Genomic DNA, 13085 nt, shown 5'->3' on the forward strand with positions numbered 1-13085 from the left:
CCTTTACCTTAAAATTTTAGGGTTATTCCCAATACAACGTTATCGTAATCGCTTACCATTAATTTTGTTTATTATTCCCTTACTTAAGGGCACCAAAAGAATGTTAAAGAGCTTTCGTGAACTTTTTGAATATTTCGCAAGAAATGTCAACTGTCAACCGGCTGTCATTGAGCTGTCATGTCAGTTGTCAAAGAAACGTCATCTCGTTAAACGTCACTATCAGTACTCTGCGGACAGTTGTTTTAATCAATTAAAAAATATTGTGTATTTGGTAGAAGGTTTATTTAATGAAGTAACTAATTGAAAGTGAACAGCTGTTGCGGTTTTTGAGCCTTTAATTGATGTGTCAACATTCAGTAAGAAGTAAACTCAATGTGTCATAATCTTCGACGAAGTGGTGATCACAATGAAAAAACTCTTTTCTAAAATCGAAACTAAAATAGATAACACCTCAAAAGAAGTCAACAGTGTTGTAGGAAAAGTCTTTACAGTTGGCAGACAAAGTGTAACGGTCGAAGACGTTTTAGCTGAAGGTAATTCTTGGAGCGCCTGATCCCTTTTGCCGTGATAAATTTGATATATTTTGTTGTCTTTAGGTGGTTTTGCAATAGTTTATCTGGTAAAGAGTAGTAATGGAACGCGATACGCCCTCAAACGAATGTACGTCAATAATGAACAAGACCTCAATGTGGCAAAACGTGAAATACAAATAGCTGTAAGTCCCTTGCGATGAACTTGAAAATTGGTACCAAATATTTGATTATTTCAGAGTAGTCTAAGTGGTCATAAAAACATTATTGGATATGTAGACTCTAATTTAACAGCGACTGGCGGTGGTGTGTATGAAGTCTTGCTATTGATGCCTTATTGTCAAGAGAATGTTTTCGGTCTTATGAAACAACGTGGAAAAGCGAATTTTAGCGAAATTGAAGTTCTAACCATATTCTGTGATACATGTGAGGCAGTGTCACGATTACATCATTGTAAAACTCCAATAATTCATCGTGATTTAAAGGTTCCTATAAGAACTCACAAGACAAACTCAACTGTTTATGATTTTAGGTAGAAAATATTTTAGTAGGTGAAAATGGTAACTATGTGATATGTGATTTTGGTTCAGCCACAGCAAAGGTTCTGAACCCTGCAGAAAATGGAGTTGCTAATGTAGAGGAAGAAATTAAGAGGTATACAACTTTGAGCTATAGATCTCCTGAAATGGTAGATATGTATTGTGGCAAACCAATAACTACAAAATCTGATATTTGGGTTTGATTCTAAATTGATTCTCTCAGCGCTTTTCATTGTTGTTTTTTAGGCACTTGGCTGTTTATTATATAGACTATGTTTTTTTGCGTTACCATTTGGAGAAAGCACCTTGGCGATTCAGAGTGGAAATTTTAGCATTCCTGATAATTCCAGGTATTCAAGGGGACTGCACCAGTTAATACGTAAGAGTTCTTATTCATTGTTTTTTTACCTTTTGAAAATGTTTTTGTCAGGTTACATGTTAGAACCGGACCCAGACAAAAGGCCTGATATTTTTCAAGTTAGTTGCGTAGCATTTCAATTACTTAATAAAGAAAATCCTGTCAAGAACTTAATGGTAAGTCAATCAACGGTTTGTTCTTCAATAGTTTGTACAAATCCCTTCAGAAAACACCGATTCCTAACGTCGAAGATCTCGCGGTCCCACCTTTCGAGTCTGAAATGAAGAAAGCTCAAGTTAAAGTGTACAACAAGACACCAGCGGCCCTTGTGGTGGAAGGAACAAGCGTGATGCCCCGTCAACGACCTAAAGGAAGCTCAGCGACTCCCTTAAATCTCAACAATATCCCTCTTACCTTAAGCCCCAGCCCTACCACCAGTAAGAAATCCCAAAGTCCAGTAGCTCAGACCGCTTTCCCACCGAACGTAACGTATCCTACCAATTTTCAGATCACGAATCCTTCAACTTCTGAATATCAAGCACCTTTTTTCCCTCCTAAACAAGAACCAGCCCAGAAGCAACAGTTAGATTCCCTCTTCGAGTCTTCCATTTATCCTGATCCGTTTCGAGAGGACAACAGTGCGGAGTCTGCAACGAATGTTAATGATAACAGTAGTGCGAATAAACAAGAATCTGCTGTTAGCGGCAATGTCATGTCACCGGTGACGCCTGAAAATGCTTTGTTTGTTTCGGAGAATTTGAACCAGATGAGCACTAAGCCTGGTTTGATGGAATTGGGGAGTTGCGTTGGAACGAGGACGCCGCCGACGACGCCTACCCTGGCGGTACCGAAGGGACATCGGCGGAATATGAGCGATACTACCGCTTTTAATAAGTGAGTGTTTAAATTTATGCAATCGAAATCGGCTTAAATTACGACAGATAAGTAAAATTGTAACAAACTATTAATTTCACTAAACATTTAATGCGTAAAAGTAAACGGGATCCGATCAGTTCGTCCTCGACAGTTTGCCCGCAGACAATTCGTCCCCGAATAATTTTGTCTCGGGCTCTTTTGTTCTCAATGCAATTTGCCTCGGTTTAATTCGTCCCGGTGTGATCTTTGATAATAACAGTTGTTTTGCAAATTTAGATTTTTTCTTATATCCCGAGATTAAAATATAATTTTCTGGTGCGGGGATAGACTGTGATCACAAAAATCCATTGGGCATAATTTTATCACGTCTGGATTTTTCACAGGAATTTTTTATTTATGCGTAGGAAAGCATTCATGTGTGGGTAAAATGACTCGTAAGATGCGATATTTTTTTAATTTAAAATTCGAATTTTTGTCTAAAATCTGTAAAAACTTCAAATTTGATTATAAGCAACTTTTCTTAAAACTTTAATATTGAAAAATCTTTCTTAAAACTTTAATATTGAAAAATCCCTCTATTCAAAAAATCGCAGTAGGCTGAGTTTGCAACTTACAGTGAGCGTAGTAGTCTTAAAAGATGCACCATATGGCCTTCTATGATTGTCCCAATCAAAGTTTTTCTCCAAAAATAAACGGAGATATGAGCTTGTAATCAATTAAGAGAGACACATAAGTAAAAAAACAGACGTGATAATTTTTTTCAGTTTTCAGTTTTGAATTCTCCTTAAAAAACTCTTCTAGATTCAACCATTTTTATCGTGGGATATAAAACCTTGTAAACTAGTGTAATATGTGATTTATATAATTTTACTTAAAATTTATATCTTATTATCTTAAAATTATGATAAATGAATTAAATTTTTATTGTATGTCACCGCAAATAAGTTCAGTTGATGCTCTTATTATTATTATTCTTATAGCGCATGTAAACAAAGCTTTCAGGGACAAATTTTCAAGGGGACGAATTTACCGGGGACGAACTGTCGGGGGCAAATTGTCGGGGACGAACTGTCCGCAAATCAATGTAAACTAACTAAAATTCATTTTCCAGAGCGTACGCATCTGAAACGTCACAATTCCTGGCCCCCTATGAATCCTCCATGAAATCCCGCATCAGCGACCCGCACGTCCAATCGGAAATAGGGCCGATGGTGCCCCTTGGAACCTCTGCGTCATCTGCCGATGTCAACCATCCTTCAGTTCCGGATGGAAGATCTCTTTCTGCCGACGTGGCCGACTGGAACCCCTTTGAAGAGCCACCTTTCAATCAAATGACTGAAGACCACATCTTTGGTGAAGAGTTTGACAAGATTCGTAAAGGAAGCCAAAGCAGTGAGTGTACGATTGGTTTTAGACTTCATTTGACGTTATTTTTAACAGGTATTCAAGGCGTCAAGTCAAGAGAGAGCTTGGTAATGTCAGTTTCCGAAGATCCGTTCGGTTGTGCTCCGTTCAGTCTTCCAGTTAGGCCACGTGATCGAGTCGGCAAAACTCATCTACAGTTCTCAGGTAATCAATCGTAACAAACTATTTGGAAAAATGTTTAGCCTGTACAATATAAATGTAGTTGTTGGATGGGCCAAGTAGTATGTGTCTTTAAATTTAATAGAAATTGGAAATACATTTTTTGGATTATTGATAAAATTAGTAAATATTTCATAGTTGATAGGGTTAGGGTAAGTCATAGTAGTTTTATCTACTACTAACTTTATAAATTGAAATCGTGGTCTAATTGGAATTGTTCAGAAATAGCGGGAAAAGAGTGTAGCGCAAACTAAGTAGAACACAAACTAAACAGAAAAATTAGACAGATGATTAGTTTGCAAAATAAATAGAATTTTGCACTACTCTCTTATTAATATTCGATTCACTCAACTACTTTCATTGCGAAACGAGAGCAAGGATTTATGTGCCCGCAATAAAACAGAGTACTCAAAATTGATAAAATATTGCATTGATCACTTTCCTATTTTCACCAGTTTTAACTTCGATTTACTAAATGGGACAGTTATCGTTGCAGTGTTTTTTGTGACTTCATTTTGATGATTTTAGAGAATTTTTGGACGTTTAACCACATACATTACATAAACAACTTTGACGTAAAGAATTTAGTCAGTTTGGCAAAAAATTGGTGCTCAAATGTATTATTGAAACCCAGTGCGTTAGTTTAAGGTGGACTGTCTAAAAACTCTCTAACTTGTTGCCTCACAATGTAATTTTGAGTTACGTGGACCAATTCCATAATTTTTTTTTTAACTTTAAAGTAAGAAATTGAGTCGTGCGTGTGTTATAGTTAGTGTTGTACTTAAAAATATTTAGGACAAACACGTTATCATTCCAAAACATCAGAAAAGACAATTTCCTAGTCAATAAAATTACTCTATTTTATATTCCTAGATTTTGTTAATTAGTTTTGTTATTTCTTTAGTTTATGTTTATCAGTCGCTTAGGATTTGTAAATTTTACAACGCTTTGCATGTGTAACTTTAAAAGATTTGCCCCTTCATAAACTGTGCCTAACTTCATTTTCTTCAACACTATTTTTAATATACAGAGTGTTCACATGTCAAGTATTTGTTTTGATTTATAATAATGCAAAGTATTTTTTTGTACTTTATGTGGTGCTGGAAATGAAAGGAATGCTGTCTCGTATTCACTGTCCATACAATTCTGCTTTATAGAAGAAATCTTGGTAATAAATAATAACTTTGGATCACAGTTTCTATTTTCACATCATCTATACTAAATTTTTTAGCTGCTTCTGTGAACATTAATAAAACGAATAATTTCAGTGTTAACAATTTGCGCACAGTTCATACATAATTAAATATTCGCATGGGGATAAAATAGGATATTTATTTAGGAATTATCGAACAATGACATCAAAGTTTCTTTGGATTAATTAAATCTAATTATTTTTAGAAGACAGTAAAATTTTATCAAGAAAGAATGAATGTCATTTTTGAACAAAAAGAAATAGTGTTGAATGCAAGTTTTTGCACTAAAATTACTCCAATTTTTCTCAATTTTATTATATTGCTCGTAAAAGTTGCAACAGGTGCCGAAATAGCATGCAGTAGTTTAACAGCACATTTTTGTAACAAAAAGGAAGAAAACTTGCACGATTTTCATAAAATATCAGGGCCAGTTTACACAATATGTAGTTTGATTGCGATTAAGTTAATCTCGCATCAAATTTGAGTGCCGAGATTTTGCAATTTATCTTCTGCCGGCCTAAGGCTTTTGCATGATAATATTAATCGAGCATCAAATAAAATCTGATAGTTCTAAGGCCATAAGTGCAAAGCAGAATTAAGTGTTGGGATTAGATTATAATTTAATAATAATAATAACTATTAAAAAACATTTTTCACTGGTTACAAACGCGACCAGTCTATTATTTTATTGGAGGTAAAAATTCCCAATTTGAAATCCCTCTTTAAATGTGAAATTATACAGTATGATCAATTGAATGATTTGTCTGTGAACGTCTGTCTTGGTATCTGCCGTTTCCTAACTTTCGTCAACTATTTGACGTTTTAACGTCAAATTCAGACACACGTTCGCAAGGTGTCAGCGGACTAGATAAATAATTTATTTGATCACTCTGTACAACGCATGTTTTTTTGTTTTTCTTCTGATAATAATTATTAAAAACGCATTTGGACAAAAAATTTAGGGCGAGTTGTGACACAATAGCTAGCTAACTAATGCGTTTTTTTTTCAAATTCAAATTTCCAATAAAACATTTATTTATCAAAGGAATGCACATTACAGTGACGGTCGAAATACTTAAAGTGGTGCAGCTCTTGAACCACATTGTTATCGACGCCCAAAATTTAACTATTGAACTACTAATAGGGCGTTATCATAACTACAAATAATAGGCATTTAATAATTATTAACCTACAAGGGGTACAATGTAAAAGTATTTTATTATTTAGCCTACAATTATAATTATAATTATGCCCACTTTGAAAGCTTGATTTACACAGCTCAATTTTTGAAAAAAAACACTTCATTTTGGCCGCCACTGTACTTTCAGGAAGGTGGAGTCGGGAGTAATAAATTTTGGAGATTAGTTTTAATTATTTGATAAAACGTTTTACGTACTGACTTTTTCTATACATGACATGACTTTTTGATTTTGATTTTAAAGTTGAATCATAACTTTTAAGACGTGACAAAATATGACGACCGAAATTTAATACCGAAACTGTGTATATTTTATCGAAAGTTTCCAAAAGCATAGTTTCAACTTGGAAAAACATATTTTAACTTCTATTTCAGTGATCTCAAAAATTTAAGACTTTTGGGCCAGTGTGCAGTTTCCTTCCCACTTTGAATTTGCACAAAATATGCTGTTAATTTTGGGATCCTTCAAAATTAGTCTTAGTAAACAGTAGTAATAGAACTAGAACATTCTAATGGTTGCAATTTTTCTAGTATGTTTTTTTATTAGTTGTTTTTTTCGTCGCAAACATTTTTTGTACAGTCCAACTATAGCTATAAAAATCATAATTTTGGAACAGCATTTTTAGAATTTTGTTTTTTCTTTTTTTCTTGATATTATTTTAACGTAGACTTAGTGATAAATGACCGTTTCTTCTATCTTCCGCTTATTTTATCGTTAACTATCATACATAAATATAAACTTGATCTTATATGTAAATGACTATAAATATGGTGGATATTTGTTATTGTGATTATCTTTACTAACTGGAAAACTTACATAACAACTCTTGTACAGCTATTGTATTTTATGCGGCAATAAAGTTGCTTTATGTTACTTCTTTCTCTTTATTTCCCTTTGTTTCTTCACAGGTAAAAATTTTTGGATGAAAATTCTTACCCGAATTCTCTAAAAATGGCTGTTCCAGAATGGTGGTGGGATATAACATTATGACAACAAACCGACATTCAATTTGCTATTTCGACAGCAGAAAAGCAAACCCACTGTCTGTTAACAGCCTTTTTGAGTAGTGCCTGCTGTAAATAGCCTCGTTGGAAGTCGTCTTGTTATCACTAAAAAATTATGTTGCTTCCCATAACACAGTGATTTTGCTTACGGTCACGGATTGTAACACAATGTGAAGTTTTTCATTTGCTGTCACAACTCTCTTTGCAGTTATACCAGTTTACAAGCAGAAAATCAAAGAAGATGTGCATGAAGACCTCGCGGCATTTTCGTGCTCTCCCCAACACCCAACAATGTCCTCAGAAGGCGAAACGCCTCTTATCAACCAGTCAGAAACAGAGGCAGAGGTCGCCTCACCACCTTACATTAAAGCCCCTTTGGAAGACAGATCTAAATACGAAAAGTTGACGCAAAATTTAGGCGACGTCAGTTCAGAGAGTAGTTCCGATGGAAACAACGAAAATGTGGCCGATAAGACAAAGAAGAAGAAGAAAATCTTCCCGGAGAAACTTCAATCGGTTTACAAAACAGTGGAGTTACCCATCAAGTTCCGCGATAAGAAGTCAGGGAAAAAGAAGCAACACAGCGAGAAAGTCGAGGTTGATAACATCGAATCGGATGATTCGATCGGCTCTGCTAGCGACTTAAAAATCGATGAAGATATTGAAAACCTGAAAGGGGACGCGATTAGCGAGACCATCAGCGCGAGTGTTAAAACCTGCGGCTCTTCGGCGTATCACGCCGAATGCGAAAGTATGGCAACTCATGAGGATGACTGCACGAGTAGAATAATTCGCACGAAAATGAAAGAAGAGGCGAAGAAAAACGCAATTCAAGACGAAGATATGTTGTTTGTTGGGCACAAGTACGGGGATAAACCTCTTCTTTTAGACGACGAATTGGACTCGGACTGTGAGATGAAAACCAACAACCAGTGGATTAAACGCGTTGTTAAAGAAACAGACTTGTGGATTCCTCCTTCGAGCAGTTTTGAGGATGATAAGGACGTTTTCGCAATGGCACCTTTCAGTAAATCGAACAGCTTTAAAGACCAAAAAGTGAATAAGGAGGAACCGGAGGAAGTTTCCAAACTGGAGGAGATTAAAACGAATTTGAATCCGTTTCTTGATTCTGAGTTTCATCAGGGGCACCCAATACAAAGTACGTCAAATTATGGTACTGTTACCGTTAACTCAAATTTTATCAATATTGAGATCCCAAATGAAGGCGATGAAGAGTGTTATAATGTTACGAGGTTCGAATCTAATTTCTCCGAAGTCGATCCGTACTTTCAAGACGGTGCCGATGGTAAAGAAATTTACGAGAATGTCGAAGAAAAAACGAACGTTTATTTCTCCGACGACACGTTCCAAGCATTTAAACTTGCGCCTTCTTTGTCCATTCCGAACATCGTCAATACTCACAGTTTGGAGAAAAAACTGCGAAGCGATGAAGTCGTCCACAAATATAAAAAAAAGAAAGACGGGAAATCAAAGTACCACTTAATCGATGAGAGCATTTCCGACGAAAGTCCGAGTATTAACTTTCCAAAGAACACTAAAATAGTAAAACCTATGAAAAGAACCGGCGGAAAAATGAAAGCGAACAAAAGCAAAACGAAGTCGCAGGGAGGGTTTAGCAATATGAGTTTTGAAGATTTCTCTTCGGATGATCACGAAGAAGTTGAGCACCCTGTGATGCCATTTGAGGTGCTGCGAAGTCCCGAGCAGGAGGATAAGAGATTTAGTGGGAAAAGGATAAGTAATCCGTTCTCTTGAGAGATTACAGTCATTTGAAGGATGCAGCTAGTTTTGTGTTACAATTCTCCAAATTGTTTTTTTTTTCGGGTGAACATCGCCCTTTTGGTGGATTCTGTTTTACTGCACTGCTGTCCCAAAGTTCGAGCCTTACCGAACGGGGATAACTTCTCACCATTACTGCTATTTCCGGATATTGTATTACTTTGAAGCATTGCGATAGTCTTAAATTAACGCATCACTTCTTCGATTCTTAATTTTTATTAGTAAAAATGACTGACGAGCAAAGTACGCCCTTGGGGATAAGAATGTGATTTCTGAGACTAACAGGGTTTTTTTGTTTCAACTCGTAAATTGTTTATTGTTGGCCACTGCTAATTTTAATCGTTCGTTATTTCCACATCTCATTTAACATGTTTTTACAACCTTAAATTTAAACATAATTCCTAATATTTTGCCTCTGAAAGAAAGTCAATAATACACAAAAACATAATGTTATGTAAATAAAGCGTTAACTACCTACCTGATTAATTAATTTCTTTTTTACATGGTGGTCAACTTACAGTTTTATCCAAGAGATTCAAGATGACAATAAAAACCCAAAAATTCGTTTTGTTGCAACGTTTTTACAACGCGAGCAAAAATGCATTAGTTACATAACATCGTGTGCCTGGAAATAGTGATAAGTATTCTTGTAACAAATGTTTGTTCGATGACAAGACTGTAAACATTTACGTTACTTAAGGCACTTTTAAAATTCCATTGTAGATTGTTATTAATACAGCAAGCTCTACGTCAAAGGCTGAGAAAATACGATTCCGTAAAATTTTTAGGTGCCTTTGTAATAAGAAATTAGCTCGTTAATAAACCAAAGTTTTAATAACATTTGAATAACTTTCCCCCATAGCAAGTCAATTACAACGCTTTTATTGTCAAATGTAGGTATTATTTTGTAGTATATAAAAGATAATATTGATGTTTAAAAAAATTATTTATATAAAAATCATGTATACATCGTTCGTTTATAAAAACATTCCATTTATTTATATACCATTAGTGTTTAAATGTTAACAGCAGTTTTGTAACTGGTAGTCAGAGCAGCGGTCATCTTCGGTTGGTCAAGCTTTTATAATTTATTTTTCGCTCGTTATATTATCAATGTTTTAAATCCAGATAACAAATAAGACCCTGAAATGTCCATCCAAAGATGACCGTCCAATTTTGACCTAATAATTTTATAAATGTATACAAAATAAATTGTTGTTTTCAACGTCTGTCTTAATTAATTTGTACTTTCGTTGTTTTTTACAAAGTTTCCCGTGATTTTCGTATGTTAATGAAGGCACTCAATCCGAATAACATCCAAGCGAAACACGCTGCAACGATTCCGATGAGCAAGTCCGCTCCTGTAAAAATAAAACCGTCCCGGATCCCGTATCCGCTATTAGGCTGCATGTAGTCCATGAAGTCAAAAATGCTTTGACAAGACAATCTTCCGTGGATGACTGGGATCGCTGTCCCGTGGACTGAAAGAAGTTTTTCCAGTGTTCTCCGGTATTGATTGCAAGTGGTGTAGAAGCCGTCCACGAAAATTGCGAAGTGGATCAAAGCGTAGACGGTGAAAATTGAAGTGAGGACTGCAAGAGTGGTCCAAAACGCTTTGGGGAGAGGACTGGTGTCGTCTACTTGCACGGCGCGCATTTCTACCATCTCCCCAGCTCTGAGGGATGATGGGGATAATTTTGTGTTTTGTTCTATGTTGGAAACTTACTCGTTTTTGCTCATTACGGTTCTCGTTTTGAAAGACCTAGCGCTGAATAAGACTCTGTAGCCATGGAAAGATGCCATTGAAATGGTGAAGAGGAGGTAAAAAAGGGGGCCAAAGGTGACCCAAATGCAAGGCGCCGCGCTACCACCTAGAAAAATTTACTCTTTTAATATGATAGTTATATTGGGGGACTTTACCTAGAAATTTGGAAGGTGTGTGTTGACCATATAATATGCAACTGCAGTTTTTCCCGTTGACACATTGGTCCAGGGTTGGCTTCCAGTGTCCCCATGCTATTCCAGTTGTTATGCTGGCCACAGCGCCAAAGACAGTGCATAAGGTATATGTTACCAGAAGTCGTTTTTCTGAGATCACTTGACTCATTTCATACTATCTTGCGCCAAGAGTCTGGAAATTAGCGTAATGATCCCATGAAAGATTCTTTTTGGGACACTTTTGGGGATTGAGTCCGAAAAAGACTCATTTAGAGACTTATTAAATAAGTCTGTAAATTAGCTACTTTTGGCATAAAAAAAATCACAGCATAGGCAACCAAACATACAGACGCATTGCATCAAAATCGCGCAATACGAAAAATTGTTTTAACGAAAAAATAATAGCATAAAGTTGTTTGTTAAATTTGTTATACAGGGTGTAACAGAAATGAAACAAAAATGAGGTAAGATTTCTTCTTTTTCTTAGTCAAATTTGATTTTTTTTACTTATTTCCTGTTTTAAATTAGTCTATACATTTTTTTATAGAAACGGCACGTGTTTAAAAAACGTTGAGAGAATTTGTTGAATTTCGACTGTAATAATAAATTAATTTAAACGCGCAAAGGAAACTGTTTGTTTTATTGAGATCTACACCAGTTTATTTGAATGTACATATTTCTGTTACACCCTGTATAAATAAAAGATGCTAAATCGGATCAATTTTTTAGTTTAGCAGTCCCCAAATCCAGTTTTAAGATTTTTTTTTCAAAGCCGGCGTTAGCGGGAATGCAAGTTGTGCAAATTCCCTGTGAAGGAGCCCATTTTTTATTGCTTTCCGCAAAAGGCGGGCGGAAAAATGTTAACAAACCAACCCGGCCCTGTTTTTTATTCCAAGTCGCATCAGAAATGCGTAAAATTGGTCGACCCAGCCCAAACTAAAATCTGTGACTACACTAAAATATAAAAAAATGGTTCTTTTTGTTTTTTTCATTAAATCACGTTTTAATCAAAAGAGGTGCGCATTATCAAAATTATCACGAACCCACATCAATGATAAGACAGGTGAGGTGTCCTGCTTCTCCAAGTAAACAAATTGCAAATAATGAATTAATTTATAGCACACGTTTATTTAAATTTGGCCCCCATAAACTCATTCTCAGGGTGTCTTTTTAATCTTCAAATACAATTTTTATTAACTTACCGTTAAAACAGTGTAAATTTTAGTTTACAAACAAAACAAGACACCGTAAACACTCCACCTGCTTATTTCCCACTACTTACACACCTACACCGGTGTTGCCAGAACTAATTTTTAATAATCTATTAAAAAATATGATTATAGCCCTTGGTGCATATGTTTTTTCTAACCCTAAGGAAAATTATGAGGAGTAGCGACTTATAGATGAAATTAGTTTTTCCAGTAAAACAAATCAAAATTTTCCGAGAAATCTAAATAATTTCCAAAGAATAAAAAAATATAGCGCAAAAGTTTTATAATCGCCGCTCAAAAATTGAAACATAACGAGCGGTACCTTTAAACTCCCCTAGAATTTCCAAAAATTTTGAACTCCAACACAAAAAATCCCTACATTCGGGAAAAATTCTTACACCTGGCAACACCGACCAAAAATAACTAGATTGCTTGACGCAAGCGCGAAGCTTGGTTAACCTCAAAATCTGACGTCTTCGTGGTGGACGCGTTTTTTAACAAGCAAAGAATATTTAAATACAAAGAGAAGCGTGCCGGTAAGATTCACAGATTTGTTTTTAAACCACATCACGAACTTCACATTTTTTCTAGAAGCTTCAGAATGATCATCCCCGTTCGTTGTTTCACTTGCGGTAAAGTTATAGGAAATAAATGGGAGGCCTATTTGGGGCTGTTGCAGGCTGAGTATACAGAAGGTGACGCTTTGGATGCGTTGGGTTTAAAGAGGTACTGCTGCAGGAGAATGTTGCTTGGTCACGTCGACCTTATTGAGAAGTTGCTGAATTATGCTCCATTAGAAAAATAATTTGTAGATCTAACTTTGTATTTATGTAATTTAACTTGACTGTGAGAC

At 35.6% G+C, this 13085-nt stretch overlaps 3 protein-coding genes across 5 annotated transcripts; 2 read left to right on the top strand and 1 right to left on the bottom strand.

The window, feature by feature from the left end:
• The first annotated feature begins 172 nt into the window (after nt 1-172).
• Nucleotides 173-10308, top strand: Nak (Numb-associated kinase). Of its 2 annotated transcripts, none has more exons than XM_088031332.1 (10): nt 173-533; nt 597-715; nt 770-1015; nt 1063-1266; nt 1316-1448; nt 1500-1603; nt 1654-2321; nt 3415-3695; nt 3744-3872; nt 7492-10308. In XM_088031332.1, the coding sequence occupies exons 1-10, from the start codon at nt 407-409 to the stop codon at nt 9057-9059; spliced, it is 3579 nt and encodes a 1192-aa protein (XP_087887458.1). In that variant the 5' UTR covers nt 173-406; the 3' UTR covers nt 9060-10308. The 2 variants fall into 2 exon arrangements, with proteins under 2 accessions (XP_087887458.1, XP_087887459.1); XM_088031333.1 differs by having other exon boundaries at nt 3415-3692.
• Nucleotides 10011-12314, bottom strand: LOC148179859 (uncharacterized). Its single transcript, XM_088031335.1, has 4 exons — nt 12224-12314; nt 11004-11214; nt 10810-10954; nt 10011-10758 (listed from the first exon to the last, which is right to left on the bottom strand). Exons 2-4 carry the CDS (start codon nt 11188-11190, stop codon nt 10344-10346), a joined length of 747 nt encoding a protein of 248 aa, XP_087887461.1. The 5' UTR covers nt 11191-11214; nt 12224-12314; the 3' UTR covers nt 10011-10343.
• Nucleotides 12315-12635: 321 nt separating this feature from the next.
• Polr2L (DNA-directed RNA polymerases I, II, and III subunit Rpb10) lies at nt 12636-13076 on the top strand. Of its 2 annotated transcripts, none has more exons than XM_088031337.1 (2): nt 12636-12768; nt 12827-13076. In XM_088031337.1, the coding sequence occupies exon 2, from the start codon at nt 12834-12836 to the stop codon at nt 13035-13037; it is 204 nt and encodes a 67-aa protein (XP_087887463.1). In that variant the 5' UTR covers nt 12636-12768; nt 12827-12833; the 3' UTR covers nt 13038-13076. The 2 variants fall into 2 exon arrangements, with proteins under 2 accessions (XP_087887463.1, XP_087887462.1); XM_088031336.1 differs by having other exon boundaries at nt 12642-12768; nt 12824-13076.
• The last annotated feature ends 9 nt before the right edge of the window (nt 13077-13085 follow it).

Source organism: Gnatocerus cornutus, chromosome 2, assembly GCF_029298725.1.
Source record: "Gnatocerus cornutus isolate USDA-ARS CGAHR chromosome 2, icGnaCorn1.1, whole genome shotgun sequence".
NCBI lineage: Eukaryota > Metazoa > Arthropoda > Insecta > Coleoptera > Tenebrionidae > Gnatocerus > Gnatocerus cornutus.